General features: G+C 39.6%; 1 protein-coding gene across 1 annotated transcript in view; it reads left to right on the forward strand.

Moving 5' to 3' along the window:
- Positions 1-925: 925 nt before the first annotated feature.
- Positions 926-27294, forward strand: part of LOC126278001 (uncharacterized) — a 79561-nt gene continuing 53192 nt past the window's right edge. The window contains exons 1-2 of the mRNA XM_049977691.1: positions 926-1375; positions 22664-22741. Of these exons, the coding sequence (XP_049833648.1) occupies positions 1352-1375; positions 22664-22741 (102 nt within the window). The 5' untranslated portion in view covers positions 926-1351. The remainder of the gene's footprint in view (positions 1376-22663; positions 22742-27294) is intronic.

Below are 27294 nucleotides of genomic sequence, written 5' to 3' on the forward strand. Positions count from 1 at the left end.
TATTAGTTTGTCGTTTCGCTGTTTGCCATTGGGTCAACCTCTCGTAATATCTGTTTTAAAGAATTATAGGCAGCTGCCTTCTTATCCCCATCAGTGTATTCCCTGCTTTCGGTTTCCCACAAATTTATATGTCTAGTATAAATTTCGATAAATTCGAAAATGAACTCCCTAGAACAGTGACGTGTGTTGCCATTTTAAAATTTACCGCGCATACTCAGACGAGAAACACCTGACTGAAGGAACAGCTAACCCAAACACTTTTTAGCGTCAGATTTATCTTCTGTCCGCATGCTCCAACTTGTCTGCGCAGATGCAATCTGAATCCGTAGATTTGAGCAGTTCCGCTCAAACCTGCAATTCCAACTTCCATTTTTGCGCACGTCTCGTATCTGACCTATCATCTGTTTCCACACAACGATCTGTCTGTGCAGTTATGATGTGCGCAAAGATTCGCGCAGACAGATCGTTGCATGTGGACGGAGCAAGAACAAGCACATTCCTAAAGAATAAAACAGCGCCTGGCGCAAAAATTGGTTTGATAGCTGCGATGTAAATAAACAAACGCACACGTGACACAACACTACACGACACTGTACAAGGAGGGCCACAATGTTAGTCGTTAAAATACCAACAACGACGCGTCTCCGAGAGAGTTTCAATATCTGAAGCAGCTTATATTCATCTGACCTGAGTAGTAGTTTAAAAGTTACCAAATATGGCTTCTCCCACTTCTTAGAACTCGATACGACCACAAAAGTCATTAATAATGAATTCTTAACTATAGGCAGTGAGTCCACATCCAAGTTCCGCAAACTACCATGAAGTATATACGCAAGGATACTACCCTTTGCACAAGATTTCTTCCTCTGCAGTTCAGGAAGAACGATTGCTTTAATGTGTATGCTGCAATTAACCTAATCTTTTCTTTCCGTTCGCTATTGGAGCGATACATTGGGGGCTTCAGTGTATCCTGAGATTCATCACTTAACATTGACTCTTGAAACTTTGTGAGGAGCCTTCACGGGATAGTTGACGTTTTTCTGTTCTACCCGCAGCGAACAACAGCCAATCAGGATACATCGCCGCTCTTTCTCGATCCGCATGTACAGAAATCGTAAACAGCAAGAATGTCTTTGGCTCACGACAAAACTGACAACTGACAATGAAAGTTTTGTTGTGATTTGTTGTTAAGCTTTAGTGTAGCAGTGCTTGGTGATGTTGTATTGATTGTTGAAAGTGTTTGTAGTCAAGTTAAAGTTTTGTACGTGTAGGCCATGGTATTTCGAGAATGAAATACGTGTATTAATTAATTGGGTTCAAGTTTTTCATCTGTGTTTATATTAACGCTAATATGAATTACCAGCACATTATTAACGTAAGTATTGGGAATCATAGGTTAAACATTTAAAATTTTCATAGAAAACATAATCTTGTGATGCGAAAAATTCAGTTTCGGTGTAATGCAGGTTCAAATTAATGAGCCTTTTAGATTTTGTGGTTATTTATTTTTTTACCTAGTGTTCACGTAACAGTGTGCCTTTGCCACCGTAATACAATGAGTATAAATAGCTTAAATATAGGGTGATTTCATATCAAATCATACAGGCCAAGAGTTAATGTGTCACATCGCTATTTCAAAATTTACTGATAAAATTAAATGTTATAAGTTATACATGATACTTCTCCAAAAGTACAATATTTTATTTTTCTGATGGTTTGTTGAAACACTGCAGACCTCTCTAAATGAGATAATTTGTGAAAATGTCGTAGCGAAAGGGAAATTGAAAAATTGTAGTAAGGAAGTGATGGTGATCTGTATTTACTTTCAATAAATACTTTGTACTCAAATCTAAGAGACATGATTAATACATACATTCTTCTGACCTTTTTTCATTATATTACTAGTATTATTATTTATTAAATAAACTATGCAGTTTGTAACTTTTTCCGATTTTTAGAATTACCTTTTGAAAATATGGGTAGTTGTAGGATGTTTACTGTCTTGAGAAATGATAAAGTCGAAGGACTACTAACTGTCAGCTATGACTTGAATGCATGAAATTCTTAAACTGCCAATGCATTTGTACATAAAAATAAAATAATCTGAATTTTTTGGTTATTTAGAAATTATTTTCTCCAAAACTGCTATCGTAAATGTTCTAAAAATTTCATGGTGTGTTGTTTGGTCATTGTACTTAGGGAACATACAATCAGAGTGAGGAGTACTTGTGTGTACAAAATGTGAGAAATTTTTTAGGTAGGCCGAGCTCTACTCTCAAAGTTACAAAATCATGGGTGCTTAAATATTTAAATTGTTCTCTGATTATAAGTGACTATCATGCAAAACTGATGTTTAGGTAACGAATTAACTACTTTGCAACATTATAAGGGAATGGGAAGACAATTCATAATTTTGTTAAAAAGCATTTTATAAAAACAATTAGACATAGGATATTTAAACTCATCTTTTTGTGATATTATTCACATATTGTTATTGACTTCCGTCATGATTTTACTTTTTCGGCACTTTCCATGAATTAAAGTTGCCTACAGTGTAACAGTCAACACTGCACTGTTGAAAAGAGTTTTTTCCCCATCTACTTCTCATTGAGCTTGTATAGCCGAACTGAATTTGCGCATGGACATGAGATGTCATAAAGGAGATGGTTATATCGTGCAACTAATGAGAGACACTTATTATCTGCCCCACCCACCAATGATGTACAGGGTGTTCAGATATTTCTTTTACAATCCTCTAGGACTTGTAGAGGGGAGCAAATACATAATATTTTTAATAGAAACCCATGTCTGGAAATGTACCTTTCCTACTACAGCTATATGAAAACAGGTTTGCTAGGTAGGTATGCAACAGGGTAGTTATGGTGAGAGATAGTTGTATTGTATTGGCTGATGTCATTTTATGTCCATCCTACCTTTCTCACGTGGTTCGAGCCTCATTCTCGTGTGTGTGAGAGCAACATGTCTGTGTGCGTGATTGTATAATAAACTGACTTGATCCTTCTGAATGGCAAAGCTCATATTAACGGAAGAGCTGCTCATTACCTTTATCAGAATTGTTCTCCTCAATGTTCGGTTTCATTGTATGACCTCTGTTGTGCTCCAAGAAGATGCTGCCCACCCAAATTGGAAAAGGCCCTACTGCATCATGTTGAAGGGAACTTGTCAATGAGTATACAAGCAATATCTTTGACTTTTAAGGGGTGGAACTGTAAAACAAGTGATGTACTGGGTCACACCTAATCAGTTACTTGTAAAAGTATCGTGTTACCAACATCTTTTCAAATGCTTGGAGAAATGCATAGCAAACACTGGGCTGTCTTAATACATTTATTCACAACTGGTTTCGATCATTGATCATCTTACAGTAGAAAAATATTGTGACACCTTCACTTGTCATACGTGCTATTTTTCTATGTGAAGGTGATCAGTGCTCAAAACTGGTCGTGAATAAATATATTGTAAGACAGCACAGTGTTTACCATGCCTTTCTTCAAGTATATCAATGCTATTGACAGTCACCTGGAGGAAGGAAAAAATGGATGGAAACATTATGTTTCCGGACATGGATTCCAATTCAAAATATTATCTACTCACTCCCCTCTACAAGTCCTAGGATTTTGTAATGGGAATTCCCATATACCCTGCATATTGAGAACAGAACTGAATGCAGTATGCTATCCTGAAGAACACCTATATTGGTGTGTTCTTTATCTGACAATTGTTTCACAGGTAATTTATCATCAAAAGAAATTTTGTGTATGTCTATCCTTGTATCCTAGTTTCCAGGTACGACTGAAACCGTTTGTCTGCTGTTCCACTTACACCTATTGCATCTGGCTTGTTTCACAGTATTTAATGCTCGGCAGTGTTATAAGCCTTCTTAAGATTTAAGAATATACCAGTAAAAACAATCTTCTCAAGAGCTTCATTTACTACTTTCTGAACTCTTCTTATGGCTGATAATGTATTTCTCCCTCTTCAGGGATTGATGTACCTCATTAGTGTATCTTCCATGATTGATCCAATTATTTATGAGAATACTGATGGTAATGAAACTGGCCAATAGTTTTCTATACTTTCTGCATTACCTTTCTTTGGTAAGGATGCAACTTGTGTTCATGTGTTACTCTAGAAAAATATCTGAACTACATTTGCATCTACATGTCTACTCTGCAATTCACATTTAAGTGCTTGGCAGAGGGTTCATCGAACCACAATCATACTATCTCTCTACCGTTCCACTCCCGAACAGCGCGCGGGAAAAACGAACACCTAAACCTTTCAGTTTGAGCTCTGATTTCTCTTATTTTATTTTGTTGATCATTCCTACCTATGTAGGTTGGTCTCAACAAAATATTTTCACATTCGGAAGAGAAAGTTGGTGACTGAAATTTCGTAAATAGATCTCGCCGCGACGAAAAACGTCTTTGCTTTAATGACTTCCATCCCAATTTGCGTATCATATCTGCCACACACTCTCCCCTATTACGTGATAATACAAAACGAGACTCATTTATTGTGCTTGTTAAAGGTGTTTGAATGCACACTTTCACAACTGAGATTGGAACCTCATCTATGCCTGTTGACTTTTTATTTTTATAGTTTCTGTGTTGTCTCCTGAATTCAAGTTCTGTTATGGGAAACACCAACATTGTGCTTGCAGTATAATTCTTTGCAGGTGCTACAAGTGTTTTACAAAGATTTTGTTGCAACTTCTCTGCGGTACCAGAGAAATAGTTGTTTACACCATTTGCTAACTCCCTATGATTTTCTGTTGTTCTACTCCCATCTTGGATTTTTATGTTATGATATACTTGTTTCTGCCTTTTCTACTTTTACATTTCATGATGTCTCATACTACTTTGCTTTTATTTCCTGCATTGTATATTACTTTGTCAATGAACTTATACATTTATTTTTGCAGTAAGCAATATCTGCCTTTATGCACTTTTTGTACCTGTGATAGTAATATAGAAGCTGTGGATCAGTGTAGTTCTTCTGTAAACAACAGGTATTCAAGTGTGTGGAGAAGTCTCCAATGATCATTGTTATCCATCTTGTTTCCTTAACTGCAGCTATGGAAGTAACATCTTTTCAAATATCTCCTGAAAAATTAATTTAAACAGCCTTCAGAATTAAGATAACTTAGCATATACATTGTTTCATGATAACTTGTAGGTAATCAGGCGGCCCAGCTCGGTTGAATAACAATAACAGTGGTTTAGAATAGAGTCAACATAGCCTTTCTGAATGTTTTCCATGGAGTTATGTTCATGATTGAACATTTTACATTTATACAATTACAAATAAATACATACAGTTTCAACTAATTCACATTACAAGTCTACCTACATATATGGTCATGTGCATCGTCTTCTTTTTAGTTTCCACATATTATTTTAGTAAGTTCATTAGAACACAGTCACATTGTAAGAGAATAAAGTCCAAATCTGAAAACAGGGCCATCAGTGAAGTATAACACTTAGCATTGAATGCATGTTTATTACAAACAACAAGGTAAAGCCGGAAGACAACTAAACTCATAGATGGAGAGTGCTGTTATTTATATGAACATTGAAATTCCAAAATATACATACATAAGAACTTTTTAGCACCTCCCAGGAATGATAAATACTAAACAACGAGTGAATGCTGGTGATTGGTTTTCAGCTGGCAAATCTCAGCACACCAGCCAGTGACACTAACTCCTACATCACACTGCATGCAGCAGAGTATGTGGCATTGATCCCACTCCTGGAGGAAGAGGGAACTGCTGTTTCAAAAGTTCTCTTTGAAGCCACCTGCAGAACTTTTCTATGACCCTCTGTGTGACAGCACTGGCAGATGTTTATGTTCTGGTCATGTCGCATACTCTTCACTGTGATGAGCATTGAGGTAACCTCTCACATTGAAGCTTTGCAATCATCAAGCTGATCTTCAGCTTCCTTGAATGAGAAGAACGTATCAGCAATCTGCGCCTCAGGACTATAGTAAGGGTACATACAGAGGGCATGGATGACATCCTTATGTTTTGTCATTTTGATGAAGTGTCATAATTCTCAGCTTTGTATGTGACATCCCACAAGCGACAAAGGGTATGATAGAGCCCAAAGTGGTGCTTCAGTAACTTTTCCGATAGTCACACTTTCTGCACAGGGATAGAAATCAATATCAATTAACTCAGGCAGTTATGATCTAGGACCTTGCCTTGGGCATCCAGTGTCCATATGTTAGCCAGCTCTCTTGCTTCTTCAGTCTGGGTGATGAGGTTTATTACATACTCATGCTGAGTATCAGCTGGTTGAAACAGGAATAGTGTTTCAATTCTCATTTCAGCTTCAGGAACATGGAGCAGAAAGAATGGTGTGAAGCCTGTGCTGTCTTGCTTTGGAGTGTTAATGTGAAAGCCACAATTGGCAGTATTGTGTCCCAGTCTCTCTGTTTGACATCAGCATACATCAAGAGCTTATCTTCCAATGTCTTATTAAAACATTTTGTGAGACCCTTTGTCTTTGGGTGGTGGGCAGTTGTCATCTTGTGAGTGATGTCCTGGCATGAAATTACCTCTGATACTGTCTTGATTGGAAAACTTCCACAATCGGAGATCATCACACAGGGTGCTCCATGCTTCAGAATGATGTCTTCTGCAAAGAACCTTGCAATTTCTGGAGGTTCGACAGTTAGCACAGCTTTGGTGACAGTGTAGTGGTTGAGGTGGTGTAGACAATTACACATTGATTCCCATTAACTTCGAGAACCTAACAAAGAGGTTGATTCCAGTTGGGTGGAATGGCATTGTTGCAGGCAGTATTGTTATCAGAGGCCTTGAAGATAACTGCAGCACCTGTTTCCATCACCAGCATTTTTTAATGTAGGGGCTAATGGATTGGCAAAGACCTGACCAGTGATAACTGCGTTGTTTGCATCTTCACGAATCCTCTGTGACCAAATGTTGGAACATCATGGAAATACCTCAGGATAATTGGCTGTAGATGAGTTGGGATGATGAACAATCATTTCTGCCCCATTGGATCATGGTTCCTCTTATACAATATTCTGTTTATTAATTGGAATTTTCTTTTAGTTGGGTCTTCATTCTTTAAGGCTTCTACAGTTTTCCCTCTATTCAGCAGCAATGTCATTTAACACAGCAATGAAGATATTGTCCATGCCGTTGTTTCCACCACAGGATTCCTTGAAAGGCAGCCAGTGTTGTTGTGTTTATGTTCATTTTTTATATCACTGTCAATGCCCATCTTGTCAGTGGATGCAACAGACCCTTCTTGCTATATTTGAGACAGTGTAACCCTGACAGCTCACAGCACTGTTGCCAGATTTCAACTGTGAAGTGCAAATTGCTACAGGTGAAAACAGTGGCTGACTACAGAGCTGTTACAATGCTGAGATGTTGCCATAGAGCCATTTACAAAATCTCATCATATTATTGGTTGAAATTGTCCTGCAATGCTGCTGCCCCTAGCCCTTCTTCAACTGTGACGGACTCTGCTGTAGTAAGCCAGCATAGAGAATGGTGGTCCATCACAACCATGAATGGTTTACTGTCTTGTCTAGCTTGGGAAACATCATAATGGTGACTCTGCAACTGTGGGGATGTTTTGAAGAAAATGTCCACACCAATTGCACTTTTTCTTTATTTAAAACCACAACTGGTTTTGGCTCTCAGAGTCATTATCTAAAGGTATATGTGTGGCATCCTGAGAGGTCATGGGTTTGCCAAATATATAGGGCCAGAACTTTTTAATGGCACACTTTCTTGATTATAGAGTAGTCCAACTCTGACTTTGAGTGCATTCTGGAAGCAGAATCACCTTTCCAGCACCTTCGTGTACTAGAATTGCACCTATCCCCCAACTGATAAGTTGGTGTGAAGTTCTGTCTCAGCATTCTTGTCACACAATGGTAGGACTGGAAAAGATGGTAGCAGCTCTTGAAGGACAAGAAAGACCTTTCTTGCATCGTTCCAGGAAAATTTGGCCCCTTCATGCAGTAGGTTCTTGCAAGAGACATGCCTTGTTACAGAAATCTTTTGTGAATTTTTTTAACACAAATACGTACTGAGTAAACTTCTCACATCATGAATGTGCTGACTAGTCAGGAAATCTGTGACTCTTACTTTCTCTGGATTGGGACAGGCAGTATCAGCATTAACTAGTTGCCACCACCCCCCTCCATCACAGCCCCCAAGATTTTAATTTCATGGGCAATGAAGAGACATTCTTTCAGATTCAGTCAGAGGCCTGCAGTCTGAACACACTTAGTCACGTGACACAGATGTTCTGTAAATGTCATCGAAAAAAAATTGCAGTTTCATCCAGATAGCAGACATGTCCATTTGAGGTGTTGAAGCAAGTTGTTCATTGTATGCTCGAATGTGGCTGGAGTGTTATAGAGTCCAAAATGGCATAACTTTGAACTCGTAGAGGGTATCACGAGGTACGAAGGGGTCTATTCTTGGACAGCTTATTTGGCAGTACCTGTCTGCATGTCAATAGTTGAGAAATTCTTTGGTCCTGTCAAGTAGGCTAGGTTGGCATCATTGTACTGCAGTTCGTTGACATCATTTTTGTGATTTTGCTCAGTAATCGTCAGTCGACAGAAAAACGCCACATGCCATCCTTCGTCTTCACAAGTATCACAGGGTAAGACCAAGGACCCTCAGAAGGCTCTATGGTGTCGTCGTGCACCTTCTTCCTGGATTATCTGTCTTTCAGCTGGTGACATCCTTTGATAGTCCTGACTAATTTTTGGATAATGCCTTATTATGATGTCCTATCATGAGCCGCATGGTCATCTTTTCTCAACTCCGGATTTGAATTGCTGTAGAATGCCCATCAGGTACTGGCATTGTTCCTCAGACATACTGAATCTTTTTGGCATAAGTGCTTCCCACCTGCATTGTCTATAGTGGTCATGGAGCACAATTCTCCGTCAGTTGCATTAAGATGCACTTCATAGACTGGTTTGGTTTGCCCCTATGCTCATACCTGTTATGGCTGCTTTTGACAGTCAATCATCTAAAGGTCTCCTTGACCACCTACAGTGATGATTGTTGCTTTCATATAGATTTCGTTTATGAGTCTGAGTGATTTTTTGCAGTCGACAAAAGCTTCACAGTTTAACTAATAATTTAGATTGACGATTGGTAAACGTCCTGTTGGTGTCATTGGGATAACATCTTCAATGTCAAACAACCACACAGAGCACTCTTTGTTCTGTGCGGTTGCTGGTATAGCATTGCCAGTCTGGAACTCCGATCTTCACAATCTGAATGCTTGTGGTGTCTGCAAGAAGTCCTATCAAAGAATAACATTATGACTACATTCTGCTAAAATGACAAATTTTGAGGTCTGTGTTCTGTCATTGATTGTTAATCTTCCAGGACATGTTTCTTTTATCTGAACGTATTTCCGAGTTGCAGCTTTAAGCACCATCACTTTCGTATCACAGAACATAATCTTATTTAGTTGGTGAGAACAAGCACTAGATGTTACAGAGAGAGAAGCCTATGCATTGTCCAGATAGGTTTGCCGTCAATGTCCTTGATGAGATTTCCCAATATCTCGGGGATTTTCATCTGGGACAATCTCCTCACTTTCATAGATGGTTACATTATTTAGATTCCTGAATTCAGCAGCTAGGTGAGTAGTTGCACAATGACAAGGAATGTGTTGGAGAGCAACCTTCTCGAAGGTATGATGAAGGACTTTGCCCGGAGCTTGACCGTCATGGTCTGCAGTTGAGTGAGATGAATAGAACTGTTGTTATGATTGACATCTGGTGGCGAATTAGTCATCAAACACTCATTTCGGAGTGTTATACTGGCAGGGGCTTGGTTGCAGCTACGTTGATTGAATGCCTGGTTGTTGTCTGACAGCTGCAGCATAAGTCCCAGTTGGCTGAGTCCATTCTTTTAGGCACATTCAACTGGCAGCAGAGGTGGACGCTAAATATTGATACATCTCATCTTCAACACTCTGTATTACCTCCTAACAAATCAGGTCAATGTTTGATTCTTTTTGTTTCATTTTCTTTTATGTACTGGCACTACCATTTGATGAATTCCATGACTGTTGAGACATCCTTTGCCAGAAGATATGGGGACATGCCTTCTGCATCTCCTTTCATCAAGTGTGAAGTTTCTCAGCTTCTGTCATGTTCAGGTTCACAGTGTGGCATAGGGATGAAACACACTGTTTGTAGGACTCCGTTGTTTCCCAGTGATGTTGAGCACTGTTCTTGAGTTGTTCTTCAACTAAGCAGACTTGCCACTGATTATCACCCTTTTCTTCAGTTTAGTCTGGAGTTTATTCCAGCTATTGAGCTTCTTTTCGTTGTTCTTGAACCACTACTGGGCTGTGTGGTCCTAGTAAATGTACACATTTGCCAAACACTTCTTATCATCCCACCTGTTGCATTTGGTTGGTGCCTGATGTACAGCTGGCTTACTGCTGTTTTGGGATCCATGTGTCTCCTGAATATACAGACTGTGGGAGTGATGTACTATTGATATTCTGGTACCTGTGTGTCTACTTGATGGCTTTTATGTTGCGTAGTTGAAGCCACTGTGATGTACTGGGTGATTGTGAGTAAACTCCCTATTTAACCTGTTATAACATGAAACCAATTACCATCCGAGTACCAAACTTGGTAGCATTAATGTCAAGGACATGGGGGAAGACAAATAATGCAGACTCAGTTCAATTAAAACATTTTTAGTATGCTGCTATGGTGCATCATACCATTAAATACCGGTACCATTACTGCTACAAAAGGGGATCAATATGGCATCCATCAGTGGCCAAAAGAGTCTGAAAGCACAGGATTGCATTCTGCACAACAGAATTAAGCAATGTCTGTAGGTATGCTGGCTACCTCTGTTGATGTGCCACGCCTCAGATCAGCTCATGTGTGCATGTTCCCCTGGTAAACCCTGTCCTTCAGGTAGCCCCACAACCAGAAATCACAGGGAGTGAGATCAGGTGATTGTTCCAGCCAAGGTTTTGGAAACGATCAGCTGATAATTCGAAAATTGTTGAGTTCAATGTGTTTCTCTCCTGTAGGGCGAATATGACATGCTGGCGAAGCATATCGAATTACAGAGTGTGTTCCATAAGTATTGCGACCAATTTTTTTCTGTTAGCTTCAAAACACTCTTTATCTCATTTGGCTGCGGGCTGCCGGAGAGTCAGAATGTGCATTTCTGTCAACCTCGTTTTGAGTTTATGTAACACGGCACAATGGATCACTCTGTGGAGCAACGGTATGCTATCAACTTTTGTGTTAAACTTGAGAAGTCTGCCACTGAAACGTTTCCATTACTTCAGCATGCCCTTGGGACTGATTGTTTGTCCAAATCACAAGTTTTCTGAGGGCACAAGTCATTCATGGAGGGCTGAGAGGGGATTACCGACGAACCTCGCAGTGGACGGCCATCAACCGCACGAGTCGACGAAAATGTGACGCGTGTGGGCAATTGTTTGAATCTGACAGACACCTGAGCCTTCAGTTGATAGCACAAACTCTAAACATGTCAAAAACAACCATTTTCCGCATTGTGACCAAAGATTTGAACATGAGAAAGGTGTGTGCCAAACTCGTCCCAAAAGTGTTGACTGATGAACACAAGCACATGTTAGTGCTTCAGTGGCCAGAAATGTTGGAAATGTGTGAAAATGATCCTCATTTTTTAAACTCAGTTATCACTGGTGATGAGTCGTGGATTTGAGTATGACCCTGAGACAAAAAGGCAGAGTTCAGAGTGGCACACTCCATCATTGCCCCTTCCCAAAAAGGCACACATGAGAAAGTCGAGGATCAAAACCATGCTCATTGTCTTCTTTGACGTTGGAGGCATTGTCCACCGCAAATTCGTATCTATTGGGACTACAGTGAGCTCAGCTTTGTACTTGGAAGTGCTCAAAAGACTGAAAAGGAGGGGGTCGCGCTGCCGAAGCAGCATCAAGGACACATGGATGTTCACCACGACAATGCGCTGAGTCACAGCGCCTTCATTGTCAATGACTTCCTGGCCAGGACCAAGAACCCGTTGGTTGCCCAGCCTCCCTACAATCCTGACCTGGCTCCTGCTGACCTCTTTTTGTTTCCTCGGTTAAAGGGAGTCATGAGAGGAAAACATTGGGACACGATTGAAAGCATCCAGGCGCATGTTACATCAACGCTAAAGGACATTCCGGAAAAGGCATTCCAGGATCCCTTCTAGGCATGGAAACACCGCCACAAGAAGTGTATCTAAATGGGCCAATGATGAACTTAGGTTAGGTTAGGTTAGGTGTGTTGCCATGAAGCCACACCATACAGTGACACATTTACCATACAGGGGAACTTCATACGCAGTGACTGGAGGTGAAGATCTTCACACTCTGCAATTCTGTATGTTCACCTCACCCATCAGAGAAAAATGAGCTTTGTCTGTCGGATGGTCTACAGCAAGCCCTTGTCAACTTCAGTCCTTGTGACAAAGTGGAGAGCGAAGTCAACATGTCGTTGTGCGTCCTATGGTGCAAGCTGTTGTATAGTATGGATCTTTTATGGATACCGTTTGAGAATGGTTTGAAGCACCTTCCATGCAGTGGACCACGAGATTTTCAACTGTTGGGACCGAGCATGTGCGGGAATTCCGTGCAGAATTGTCTGCCATAGCAACAGCTATTTCATCAACCACTTGTGGTGCAACTGGTAGTCAGCCCCTTCCCAGAGCGACGTCCAGTTCTTCAGTTCATTCGAACTTCTTCATCATGCTCCACACAGCAAGTGGAGAAAGAAGACCCTTCCATAATCCTTTCGGGCATTGATATTCTCGAAGTGCAGCTGCAGCATTACTGTTGTTTTGATAATAATGTTTCACCAATAATGCTCTGATCCTTTTCTCCAAGCTCATGTTGACACGTCAACAAGAGCACTGCGACTGATCAGGTGTGAGAGATTATGAATCACAATGACTGATCACGGCACCTGTTGGCCATAGTAGGAACTGGACGGTGGTGCTGTGATGCATGGAAATGCTGCACTCAATACTCTGGACATGAACGTTACCAAGTTTGTTACTCATACGGTAACTAATTTCCGCGTTATAAAAGTGTTAAATAGGGAAAGTTTAATTATAACTACCCGGTAGATGTGTGCAGTACCTGGCATCTCCACCTAACAGTGTCATGGCGTAACCAGAATCTATTCCAAATCCAAAAGCAGGATTGTCATTCAAGTACAACACTTAGCACTGTAAGTATGTTTCTTACAAACACCAATGCACAGCCAGAACAGAACAGTCCTGAAATCCTGGATGGAGAGTGCTGCTATGTATACGAACAACAAATATTCCAGAACACACAAACATTACAAACAGAAGAACTTTAGAGAGCTTCCCAGAAATGATAAATACTAAGTGACAAATAATTTGTGGTGGTCGGGTTTGATCTGGTGACTCCCAGCACACGAGCCAGCGACATTAACTGCTATGGCACATTGCATGTAGCACAGCATGTAGCAGTATTTTCATTTTATTCGGATAAGTAATCTGGGCTACAGTGGAATAATGCTGCCCTCCCCCTTCTTGAATTTTGGTTATGTTAACAGACTTAAAAAAAGTGGAGAACTTCTATGGCAGATCACACTTCTTTGCTAGTACGTTGACTTTTTATGTTATTTTAATTACTTGCAGAGTTGTTTAACAGTTTACTGTCCTTTATTTTCAATCAAAGTTTCTCTTACTTGCTTAAATTTATCTATGGGTGGTTTCATCTGTTTGTGACAGTTTATTATATAGCTTTAAGTTTAGATATTTATTTTTTCGAAAGAAAACATTGTCTGTTGTCGGTTGTAAAATTTTGTGTTTGTTTACTGCTGTTGGCAACTTCAACTGTGAAGTAATTATCAAGTACATGTAGACTGTCTCTGTGCAGTACGCCACAGGAGTTGTGACATGTAAATTAACCTGTCAGTTCACATGAGGAACACACATCAAAACTGCCATGATCTGTATAGAGTATAAAAATAGAGATTGTAAAACGTGGGAGCACCATGTACGTACAGCTATGTGAGCCTTTACTTGGTTATTTTTGGGATTGGAACAGAAGGTGAGGCCTTTGGAAAGGAGTGATGCTTCTGTGGGGCTAAGGATGGCTTTCTTCCAAGCACTAGACACAGTTTAAGTGGGATCTATGATGTAGTATGGTTAAAATGAGAGCGAAGCCAGATAAAATTTTTGTATAGAGATGGCAGATATTCCATGACTGTATTTCATGTCTGCCCAGGTTCTGGATTCTGTATGGTGGTGGGAGGGAGTTTTTTGAGGTTGGGGTAAATGTAGTAGGTGTGCGAGACAGGATTTGTCAGTTATGAGGGGTTGTGGAAGGGGTTTGGAGGTTGTTCGAGTGATGGTGGATAGTGCTAGTCCAAGGTGGGAGTAGGAAGTGAAGATGGTGGAGAGTTTTCTTGAAATGGCATTGTGCATGTTGCTCTAGTGCTTGAAGAATAAGAGTTTCAATGTGTGATATAGGATCCAGAGTTGGGAATAGCATAGCAGGAGAATTTTGCGGAGGGAAGGTACTGCCAGGAGGTAATTGTGGAAGGAAGGTTGGCAGCTAGAGAAGGGTAATTTGATGATAAGGCCATTTGGGGGGATTCCAGCCAAGTAATAACACAGAAACAGTATGTTGGACTGGACTGGACTAAGGATAAGGCAACTTCTCTGTATTGACGTATATGGAAGGAGCAAGGATCCATTGTGGTGGATAAAAATGTGAAAAAAATACATAAATAACGTAAAATTATGTCCAAAGAAATTCACAAAAATACACCCAAACGTGAGAAAAACCACGGAAAGGTCGAAATGGATGAAGTAAGAGGGAACAGGATGTAATCTGAGGAAGTAGGCTGATAGTGAAAAACAAAAACCAACTCAAATTGGCATGAAAACATGAAGAGCTCAAAGAAAAAAATAAACAAAAAGATTGTAATAGGGGTTGCAGGGTGTTGGTGGATAAGTTTGAAGAAGATGGATGGCAGATGTGACTAGATTAGTTGAAGTTAATTGGTGTGAACTGGAATAGAGGAGAGAAGGAGTGGGGGGTGGGAAGGTTTAGGTAGGCTGAGATACAAGTTTGCATGGCACATGAAAGATACAGGAAATAACACTCGAAAATACTCGAGAGTGGTGCAAGAAGAGTGATCAATTTGAACGTATAGGATTAATATCGGTGGGAGTAATGTTGGACTAAAGATGCTGTATCAATGCCATCCTGTAGCCATCTGTTGTGCCTGGCTGAGACAGTTGATACAGTGTGACTTGCGTGAGTAGGGCGTGCAGAGCAGTTTGTTAGGTGACAAGAGCAGCACAGGGAAGAAGAGAAAAAAGGATGGATAATGAGTATAGTAATGCATTAGAAAATAGTAACAGAGGAAAACAGCACTGTGTAATGGGATTGAAGGAAAGCCATGAGGCAAAGTCATACTATGGAATATCCAGACTGGAATGTAACAATATTATGAAAATGATAGTTGCTACTCACCATCTAATGGAGATGCCAAGTCGCAGATAGGCTAAAAAAAAAAAAAAAAAAAAAAAAAAAAAAAAAAAAAAAAAAAAAAAAAAAGACTGTCAGAAAATGTGCTTTCAGCCAACAAGGCCTTCGTCGAAAATGGACAAAACACACACACACACACACACACACACACACACACACCAATGAACGCAAACGCAACTCAAACACGCCTGACCACCGTCTCTGGCAGCTGAAGTCAGACTCTGGGTGCCAAAGATAGTGGCTACGTATGTGGAAGTTGTGTGTGTGTGTGTGTGTGGGTGTGTTTTGTCTGTCTATTTTCGATGAAGACCTTATTGGCTGAAAGCTCACATTCTGACAGTCTACTTGTGCACATCTGCAACTGAGCATAGTCCCTATAAGGTGAATAGCAACTGTCCTTTTCATAATATTGTTACATTCCATCCTGAATTTTCCATTGTTTGACTGCACATCTACTGATATACTTGTTACATTTATATGCAGACTATCATTCGTATGGATATATTAAGTGTATAGGTTGTGAGGTTCATAAATGATCATATGTTAGAGCTCCAAATGTATTCTACAATTATACAACAGATTGATGCCTTTGAGATTAGATGGCAGTTTTGTGGCTCACTTCTGCTCCCCTTCTTAAGGATAGGTTTGACCAGGACTTTCTTCCAAGCACTAGGCACAGTTTCAGTGGGATCTATGATATAGTATGGTTAAAATGAGAGCGAAGCCAGATACAGATTTTGTATAGAGATGACAGATTTCCATGGAGGTTTTGTGTAATTTTATTGACTTAAGCTGCTTCTCAGTGTCACTTACAGTTATTCCTTATCACTCATGACAGAAGTTTGCAAGAATTGAATTGGTGCAGTACTTCTGCTTCTGCATTTGTAAAGGAACATTTGAAAATAGAATTCAGCATTTCTGCTTTCACTATGCCATCCACAATGTCAGTATGAGTGGTGCCACTGACAGCCTTCAGTTATGACCATAATTTCTTTGAATTTCTTCAGAGCTCTTTCAATAAGATTTTGATATGGTAGTCATTGAAGGCTTTACACAAAGCTGTTTTTACAGCCAAATGCATCTCATTCAGCTTCTCCCTATCTGTAATCGTATGCTTCATCTTACACTTTTTATACAGTGCTCGCTATGGTTAAAATTTTGTTTACAGTGACTGTATACTATGGAGGGTCCCTTTCATCATGAACTGTTCTACGAGGTACGTATCTACGCAATGCTTAGTCAACTGTATTTTAAATGCCGTCCACAGCCCCTCTGTATACTTCTGCCCATTGGTAAATGTTCTGGATTCCCTTTGATGTTTGACATGTAACTGAAAAAGTCTTAGTCTTAGTTGCCTTTTGTACCTAAGTAATGATTGTTAGTACAGCTGCTTCATGGTCAATAACACAATTTTTGGTATGGACATCTTCAGAGTGTTTAAGCCCACTTGTCAACATTAAATCTAACATATTTCTGTCATATGTAGCTTTCTGAACGGTTTGTTCCAAGTAGTTTTCAAGCATTTAGTATTATTTTGCAGTATGTCTTGCCAGACCCACCTCTTACAAAAATATGATTATCCCAATTTAATTATTTAGCTTATGATCTAGTACTTGGCAGAAAATCGTAAGAAATTTTGGTCCTATGTCAAAGCGGTAGGTGGATCAAAACAAAATGTCCAGACACTCTGTGACCAAAATGGTACTGAAACAGAGGATGACAGACTAAAGGCCGAAATACTAAACGTCTTCTTCCAAAGCTGTTTCACAGAGGAAGACTGCACTGTGCTTCCTTCTCTAGATTGTCGCACAGTTGACAAAATGGTAAATATCGAAATAGACGACAGAGGGATAGAGAAACAATTAAAATCGCTCAAAAGAGGAAAGGCCGCTGGTCCTGATGGGATACCATTTCGATTTTACACAGAGTACGCGAAGGAACTTGCCCCCTTCTTGCAGCGGTGTACCGTAGGTCTCTAGAAGAGCGAAGCGTTCCAAAGGATTGGAAAAGGGAACAGGTCATCCCCGTTTTCAAGAAGGAACGTCGAACAGATGTGCAGAACTATAAACCTATATCTCTAACGTCGATCAGTTGTAGAATTTTGGAACACGTATTATGTTCGAGTATAATGTCTTTTCTGGAGACTAGAAATCTACTCTGTAGGAATCAGCATGGGTTTCGAAAAAGACGGTCGTGTGAAACCCAGCTCGCGCTATTCATCCACGAGACTCAGAGGGCCTTAGACACGGGTTCACAGGTAGATGCCGTGTTTCTTGACTTCCGCAAGGCATTTGACACAGTTCCCCACAGTTGTTTAATGAACAAAGTAAGAGCATACGGACTATCAGATCAATTGTGTGATTGGATTGAGGAGTTCCTAGATAACAGAACGCAGCATGTCATTCCCAATGGAGAGAAGTCTTCCGAAGTAAGAGTGATTTGGCTTTTTGCAGATGATGCTGTGGTGTATCGAGAGGTTGCAACAATGGAAAATTGTACTTTAATGCAGGAGGATCTGCAGCGAATTGACGCATGGTGCACGGAATGGCAATTGAATCTCAATGTAGACAAGTGTAATGTGATGCGAATACATAGAAAGATAAGTCCCTTATCATTTAGCTACAAAATAGGTCAGTAACTGGAAGCAGTTAATTCCATAAATTATCTGGGAGTACGCATTAGGAATGATTTAAAATGGAATGATCATGTAAAGTTGATCGTCGGTAAAGCAGATGCCAGCCTGAGATTCATTGGAAGAATCCTAAGGAAATGCAATCCAAAAACAAAGGAAGTAGGGTACAGTACGCTTATTCGCCCACTGCTTGAATACTGCTCAGCAGTGTGGGATCTGCACCAGATAGGGTTGATAGAAGAAATAGAGAAGATCCGATGGAGAGCAGCGCGCTTTGTTACAGGATCATTTAGTAATCGCGAAAGCGTTACGGAGATGATAGATAAACTCCAGTGGAAGACTCTGCAGGAGAGACGCTCAGTAGCTCGGTACGGGCTTTTGTTAAAGTTTCGAGAACATACCTTCACCGAAGAGTCAAGCAGTATATTGCTCCCTCCTACGTATATCTCGCGAAGAGACCATGAGGATAAAATCAGAGAGATTAGAGCCCACACAGAAGCATACCGACAATCCTTCTTTCCACGTACAATACGAGACTGGAATAGAAGGGAGAACCGATAAAGGTACTCAGGGTACCCTCCGCCACACACCGTCCGGTGGCTTGCGGAGTATGGATGTTGATGTATATGTACATCACATGAATTAATTGCATATAAATAGTACAGACATTAAAACTTGCATGTAAATCATACACGTTTTATAAAAGAAAGGAAAACAAGTAACACACAGTACAAAATTTACGCTGAGGTGACAAAATTCATGGGATACTGCCTAATATCATGTCCTTTTGCCCACTGTCATGCAGCAACTGGATGTGATGTGGACTCAACAAGTTGTTGGAAGTCCCCTGCAGAAATATTGAGCCATGCTGATTCTATAGCTGCCCATAATTATGAAAGTGTTGGTGGCACATTATGGTGTGCACAAACTGGCCTCGCGATTATCTCCCAGAAACGTTTGATAGGATTCATGTTTGGTGATCTGGATGGCCAAATCAGTTGCTCGAACTGTCCTGGAAGTTCTCCAAACCAATCACAAACATTTGTGGCTCGGTGAAATGGCGCATTGTTGTTGATAAAAATTCCATCGTTGTTTGGGGAACGTGAAGATCATGAATGGCTGCAAATGGTCTCCAAGTGGCCAAACGTAACCAGTTCCAGCCAATGAGTCCTTCAGTTGGACCAGAGAACCTAGTCCATTCCATGTAAACACTGCCCACACAATTATCACCAGCCTGCACAGTTCCTTGTTTACAACTTGGGTACACGGCTTCATGGGATCTCGAACCCTACCATCAGCTCTCACGAACTGAAATTGGGACTCATCTGACCATGCAATGGCATCCAGTCATCTAGAGTCCAAGTGATGTGGTCATGAGCATGAGAGAGATGTTGCAGGCAATGTCGTGCTGTTATTTAAGGCACTTGCATTGGTCGTCTGTTGTCACAGACCATTAACACCAGATTTCGCCACACTGTCCTAACGGCTACTTTCATTGTACATCTCACATTGATGTATTTCACACAGTGTTGTCTGTCTGTTTCCAGGGACAATTGAATGCACAAGCTGCTGCTCTTAGTCATTAAGTGAAGACTGTTTGCCTCAGAGTTGTTCACGGTGAGAGGTAATGCCTGAAATTTGGTATTCTCAATACATTCTTGACACTGTGTATCTTGGAATATTGAATTCCATTACGATTTCCAAAATGTAATGTCCCATGTGTGTAGCTCGAACAACAATTCTACCTTCAAAGTCTGTTAATTCCCGCCGTGTGGCCACAATCACGTCAGAAACCTTTTCACATGTATCACCTGAATACAGTTGACAGATAGACCAATGTACTGCCCTTTTATACCTCAAGTTTGCGATACTGCCGCCATATGCATATGTGCTAATTGCTATTCCTTGTCTTCTGTCATCTCAGTGTATACAACCACAAAATATATGGAAACACTACTACAGATGAATGTCCACTTTGCTGATATATTCCACAGCCTTTTTGGTAGCATGTAGGATTTTGGAGCAGTCATCAGTGAAGGCTGAAGGCTGTCAATGGGCAATCTTCAAATATATGTTTTATGGTTTACCCATTTATGTAGCAGCTCCACAATCACACTTGGGAAAAGCTACTGTTTCCCATCTGTACAACAAGTGAACACATCTGCACAGTTTTTCGTATTCTACTTACGGTAGACCAGAGTTTGCAAGGCTTGTTGATTCAGGCTGGCGTGGATGTGATGCAAGGGTTTTCAGTCAGATCTGTTGACGAAATTTTACTTTTAACATCATTCAACATTTTTCTCATTGCTTTCCTTGCACTGATTTTTGCCTTGTTTGACTGCTAGGTTTTTACTTATAAACTGTTGAATCTGTGATGAAGCTCTTTATGTTTATGCAGCAGCTTTTTAACATGGCTGTTAAACCACAGTGGGTCTTTCCCAACCTTTGAAGATCTTGCTCGGAGTGTACTTGCTGTCTAAGGCATACCAAAAATTGCTTTTGAATTTTTTGTGTGTATTTGGATTATATGGGTGGAGAACACTGAGGTTATCAGAACCCTTGAATTTTTTTCATTTGTGCTCCACACCTTTGTCCTTGGCACTGTGTATTTGTTGTTGACTACTCAGATTTCCTGCAATTTGTGTCCTATCATTTTTCCAAAGCAAAGATATGTAGGACACCTGAGACATTTCCTTCTCAAGTTCATTCTGTAATTATATACTCAAAAGTAATTTTTGGACAGACCATTCAGAATTATGTCACACACATCCCTGTCTTGGGCACCAGTTTTAATAGTATGACTCTCCCAATCAAGTTGCAGCCACCCCCTGATCAGGAAAGTTATTAACAATAATCTGAAACTTTTCTCTGAAGTGCTCCTCAGCCAGGCATCTACAAAGGCATCCAATTACCATTTTTGACTGAGATTTGATGCTTAAATTCACATTCGGAATTCATGATAACCGTGCTAGATATTATCATATTCTTTACTGCAATAAATATGCTGCCAGCATTGGTGGCTAACCTATCCGTATGATAAGTATCCCAATCGCAACTTGGGATTTTGTTGCTGTTCACTTTCAGTTTCAACCAACTTCCTGTTCCTAACACTATCTATGCATTACAACTTTTGAGAATAATTCTGGGACCTTTCTGTGGATGTTCCTGCAGTTTACTAATATCGTATTAAACTTTTCTGCATCTTTGAGAATGAGTATTCTCTGAGAACAATGTAGCTCATGTATCTTTGATTTTGACCAGCAAAACTGCTGGTATTTCCTAAGATGTAAGAAAACCTCCATGTGCATGCCATGCATACTCCACTACGCTATTAGCCACTTCCTGCTTGTAGTGTATGCCTGACCTATTAAGGGGAACCTTACCGTTCTCCACCTGATAGCAGAGGTTGAGAAATTTGTGTGTGATACCATTGCAGAATTGTCTGAGCCCTGGTTTAGACCTTGAACTCTGCTCCAAACCAGAGGACCATAACCGACCCTGGTTACTACAAATAGTGAGCTTAGGCTGCACACCATTTGATTTGCTAGTTGCCTTCACCAAATCAGCCATCTACTAAATGGAACTGAAGATGATCTCAGAACCCAAGCAGCAGGTGTCATTCGTACCTACATTTTCCATTATTTGTAGCCGGTTGCACACAGTGTGTTAAATAGGTGCTGGCAGGGCTTCCTCAATGTCTCAGATGAGACCCCCTTGCAAACTTGCTGAATGGACACTCATATTGTTCCCAGTCCAGCCTGCTATTTTCTTGGGAGTTTCTATTACCTGCCTAATTTTGAAGTTTCCAATGACTAGCATACTTGCCCTCTGCACTTATAAGACTGTGCAGGAAAATTGGCCACTGGCCCTGCAGAAAAAGTGACCACTGGCCCAACAGGAAAGTCATCCCTTTCTGGTTAGGAAGAATTATCAAGAGTGGGTAGCACCTCGTACATATTGTTGAGGCATAAGGAACCAGCCGCGTGGCCCATTCACTTTTTTGCCTTCCGCACGAACCCACCACTGTTAGCCACTCATTTTCAAGTGAAGACGGACTGGTCAGATTTTATGTATCTATGGATGCAGTAGCAACCAGGTTACCAGAAATTCCAAAAGCACCAGAGGTGCCATTAAGATTTATTTTGGAGACATTAAGATTAATATGCCGAGCTTTTCTGCAGATATTTCATCAGGCCCAGGTGTTTGGTAGTTGGGTACAGTAATGAGTTTACTTCTATGGAATTCAATAGCCAATCATTCAAAAACACCATCTACAGGTAGGTTGCTGAGAGCTATAGTTAAATATTGCAGATGCAGTTGTTTGTTGATGCAGGCACTCTCATCTATAGGCATGACAGCTGAGTATGTTCCTTCTATTGGTAATTGCACTTAATCAATATATGCTTGCAACTGGAGGCCTAATTGTCATTTCTCTTTTAATTTATAGCAGTGTAATGACAATGGTGTAGAAGACAGCCTGTGGGATTATCTACCAGTTGAGCCTGTTGTGAAGGTGGAGGCATTGGTAAGTGTTAAAATTCATGAATATTCAATTTGATTGACACATTTTTTTGTGGGAGGGGGGAGGATGGTTGGAGACAAAAAAAATAGAGAGGGAGCAAGAGCAAACTTATAGCTTGAGGCATATTGGTAGAATGCGGTGAATAATATTCATGTATTTGCAGAGAATATCAGAAGGAATGAAAGGGGGATGCTTGACCACAGATTTACTTTATCTTATTGTTCTTTTAATCAGATAATTTATAATTTGTTGAAGTTCTGATTACTATTGAAACAACTGCTACTCGTTCTAGTAATCAACATTTATTGCAGCATTTACCCTGCCTCTTTGTCTATTGTTCACTACTTTGAATATCACAACTTAAATTTTTGCCATCATCATTATCAAAAGAGTGCTTTGTAAGAAATTTCTTCTTCAGAAGGGACAGTTAATGAATGACTCTACTCGTGCTTACAAGATAGCAAATATAAATGAAAATGGTCAAAACTTCCATGATTGGAATGTATTATATGGAATCAAATGCAAATGTGCTTCTAATGTTGTGTTTTAATTGTATATGCCCACTTTTCCTTATGCTATTGGTATTTATAATTACTTTTCTTGCATGTCCTGAAAGAATTCTGGGTGACACATTCATGTAAATAGCCTTTATATAGTTTTAGTTTCAGTATATTAACTTATTCATTGACTCTTCTTCTAAAGAGGAATCATTAAAGCTGAAACAAACTAACAGCTTTTCTATACTGGTTTAGACATATACTTTCTCGAGTATATTCTTCGTTGGAGATTCTCGATGTTGTCTACTCAGAGGGCCCCTCTTAAACAGTCCGTGTCGAGTTGGAAGCTTTGTGCCATACTTATTGTGACATAAAGGTGTCTGCTGGTGAGCTCAACTGCTACAACCTTCCAAAGGAGTACCCCAAACAAATAATAATACAGTGCAAAACAAATATGTGCACTGCTACATAATATCATATGTATAAAAATACACAATATAGACAGAGGCAGGTGCATATTATTAAAAAAAAGAAATGTAACTTTTAACATAAAATTAATTACCACATTTACTCATTTATCGACGACGAGGGTACAAAAACCTTCGCACCTCCAACTCTTTAGGGAAAAATACTGAATTTAAATTCTGTACCATCTCATATGGCACCCTGCATAAATGACTAAATGTGTTACTGTCTCTTAAGTAATCTAATGAAAACATTAAACATCATCATGAGAATCACCTTTTCAATAATTTATGAGATACAGTACATGCAATTCATACTTGTCTGTCTTTTTCATTAATTAGTTATCCTATTTAAAATATACCTGTCCTTTTTTTTTTTTTTTTTTTTTTTTTTTTTTTTTTTTTTTTTTTTTTTTTTTTTTTTTTAGAAGCTACTAATTCAAGCTGCGTCAGGTAAGTAAATACTTCATTGTAATATCATTTATTATTATTATTATTATTAGTCCAGCTCTCAGGTAAATTGTCTCCTGATAAGATCATATTTAAGAAGTTAAGAATCTGTGTATAAATGATTTGTTAGTGTATTTAAACAGCTCTAGATTGATTAAATCTTCTCCTGGGGCTTATCATTTATATGAATAAAATTAGCCAAGAGTGGGGACAAATGCCACACAGCTTCATTCAAATAATCAGAAACACAAAGCTAGATGCCTTACTTTTTGCAGATGATTTAACTCTTGTAGCATCTTCAGAGGATAACATGCAGCATTCTGTACACAACTTACTGTTTCTATCAGAGAAATACAGCATGGTCATAGGTGTAAACACCAAAAAATCAAATTACGGCTTCCTGCACAAAGTACCCAATATGAAGTAAGATATGTTTTTAAAATACAATTCTAGAAAGAGTGAACACATTCACATATTTAGACTGTGGACAATCTTTTCTGGAAGAAACAGACCTATCTGAAAAAGTCACCAGGTATATAAGAAAATTGGGAGTAATTAATAATGTAATGAAACCTTCCCTAGTCAAGAAGTGTATCAGAATACGCCTTTATAATAAGCATCCTTCTCAACCTGTCCATTATGTCTCCTATGAGCCAGGATTGTGGGCTAGTTTTGTGAACACTCTCCATTTCCTAAACCTCACCAATCTTTTTACATCATCCCTCTTCCTTTTTTTTCCTTTAGCCTTTCTGCCAGGAGGAGGAACCACTGGCTCCAAAAGCTTGCGATTTCTTTAACCTTTATATGTATTTCCTCCTGTGGTTGCTTGGTGAGTAGGTTCTAATTATATTTATAAAGCCTTAGCAAGACCTATGCTGTGTTATGGCAGTGAAGTCTGGACAAAAAAGACAAAATATGTGAAAAGTCCATCAGCCTGTGAAAAGAAATTCTTGAGAAGAACAGCTGGGCACACCAAATGGGACCACAAAAGGAATGAAGATGTGTTGAAGGAACTTCAAATGGAACCCATCTCACATTATGTTCATAACTACCAAACAAATCGAAGAAAACATCTACAACGAACGCGCTCAAAGGGGATGCCAAAATACACACTATACTACCACCCCAATGGTGTAAGATCGCTAGGATGACCAGTGAAAAGATGGCAAGGGAATTTCTTGACAAGACCACAACATGTGAGAAGGCCTAATACTTGGAAGGAGGCAGACGATGATTGTTATTTACATTTTCCTTTTAAAGTCAAACAACCATGTAGGATTCAATAAAAAAAAAAGCTCCGTCAATCGAATCAGTTCTGTTAATGAGATAATATTTTTAAATAGTGGAAGCATCTCTTTTTTGCTTAAAGAATACCAATGTAATATTACTTGATAGTTGACATTTCATGCGTTGTAGGTGGTTCCCTTCAGTCAAAGTGCTAATCATCAAACCTCAACTGTTTGCCATTGCCAAACTGCCCTAATATTTTACAACTTTACTTCAAATTCCTTGTCCAGCTTCCTTTTTATGATATTTTGGATCCCAAATCCTGTGTCTGGTCATTGTATTTCGTATTTTACCATGCAATAACAAAACACATACACACACGCAAACACACACAAAATGATGCTAGCGAAATACACACATTTCGTAAGCAGCACTAACCAAATGCTTCTTGATCCTAATCATAGAGATCAGCTTACGTTAGATAAGCTTTGCATGACATTCCATGAAGGAAGATTTTTGAAGTCTGCAATCAATCATTGTAACAGGGCTGCTAGAGTAACAAATACAGTGTCTTTCCACAGTATACTGGCACAGCAGTGTGGTAGCATATAAACCTTGTCTGTGGAAGGTCATAGGTTCGAATCCATCAGATTCAGTGATTTTTTTAAAAATCTAATCAAAAGACTTTGATCATCATTTTTGTTCAGTTAATTGATTCAAATGTATTTTTTTTATTTCTAATTCTTTGCCGCATCTATTGACTTTTTGTATTCTCATTCTTTTTTCATTTGGAATCTGCTTATGTCACCTATAATCTGCAACCAAGTGCCAACCAAGACTGCTTATCAGTTGGTAACGCCTGTGTGGCCAGTGTGAGGACAGTTTCAGGCAACCAATGACAGCAAGAGATAAGTTTGATTTTGACCACTGAAACTGAAATTTTGCTGCAGATGATGTCTGTCTGAATGAACATATTATGAAATTTTTCTGTCTTGTGTTTGCTCTTCGAGCTTAGTCTTAAATGCTGTGAATAAAATGATTGTGATATTGGTTGTGCCACACACTGTTGCCACAACATTGCCCATCACAAAGTTCTGGCTAGGTTAGGACATGAGTTTAAATTCATAGTTACAGAATATGTCATCTTTTGCATTTGTCATTGGTCACTTAAAATCAGTTGTCGACAGAGAATCTCCCATTTTCTCTTAACTTGCAGTGGGTGCTTCCAACAATGCTCCATGTTACTCATACATAACATTTGTTAACTTATGTGCTGTGTTTTTTGCCTTTAACAGAGCAGAAGCCAGCAGCTAATGTGTCAACACTGAAGCAGCAAGTGACAGGTGTCAACCAGCAAGTAATTTAAATTGGACTATAGATCCTACTTTTGGGTACCTGTCACATTTAACCTATCACAATAATTTAATTATTGTAACAACACTGTCTGTTGGCCTTTCACTGTATTGGCGACATCGATCTTATTTACATCAATCTATTAATTAATCTATAGAAGCTCCAGGTAAGAATGTCAGTAATGTACGAAAAGATAGATTGCCTCTTACTGTAAAGATAACATGCTAAGTCGCAGAGAGTACAATTAAGAGACACTACACATGTTTTCGGCCACAGCCTTCGTTGGAAAAAGAGAATCACAGTCCATTGATTCATAGAAGCAAGCACACCATCTCCGGCAGCTCAGACCAGAATGTAACTATCACCTGGGATACAGGCAGCAATCTGGCAGCGGCAGGGAAGGGGAAGGGATAGAAGTATATGGGTGGGGGGAGAGAGAGAGAGAGAAAGAGAGAGAGAGAGAGAGAGAGAGAGAGAGAGAGAGAGAGAGAGAGAGAGAGAGAGACGAATGCTGTCTGGCGAAGTGTTTAGGAAGTAGAAAGCCAACAGGTGGAGTGTCACGAGT

The sequence above is a fragment of the Schistocerca gregaria genome, chromosome 6 (assembly GCF_023897955.1).
Source record: "Schistocerca gregaria isolate iqSchGreg1 chromosome 6, iqSchGreg1.2, whole genome shotgun sequence".
In the NCBI taxonomy this organism is placed as follows: Eukaryota; Metazoa; Arthropoda; class Insecta; order Orthoptera; family Acrididae; genus Schistocerca; species Schistocerca gregaria.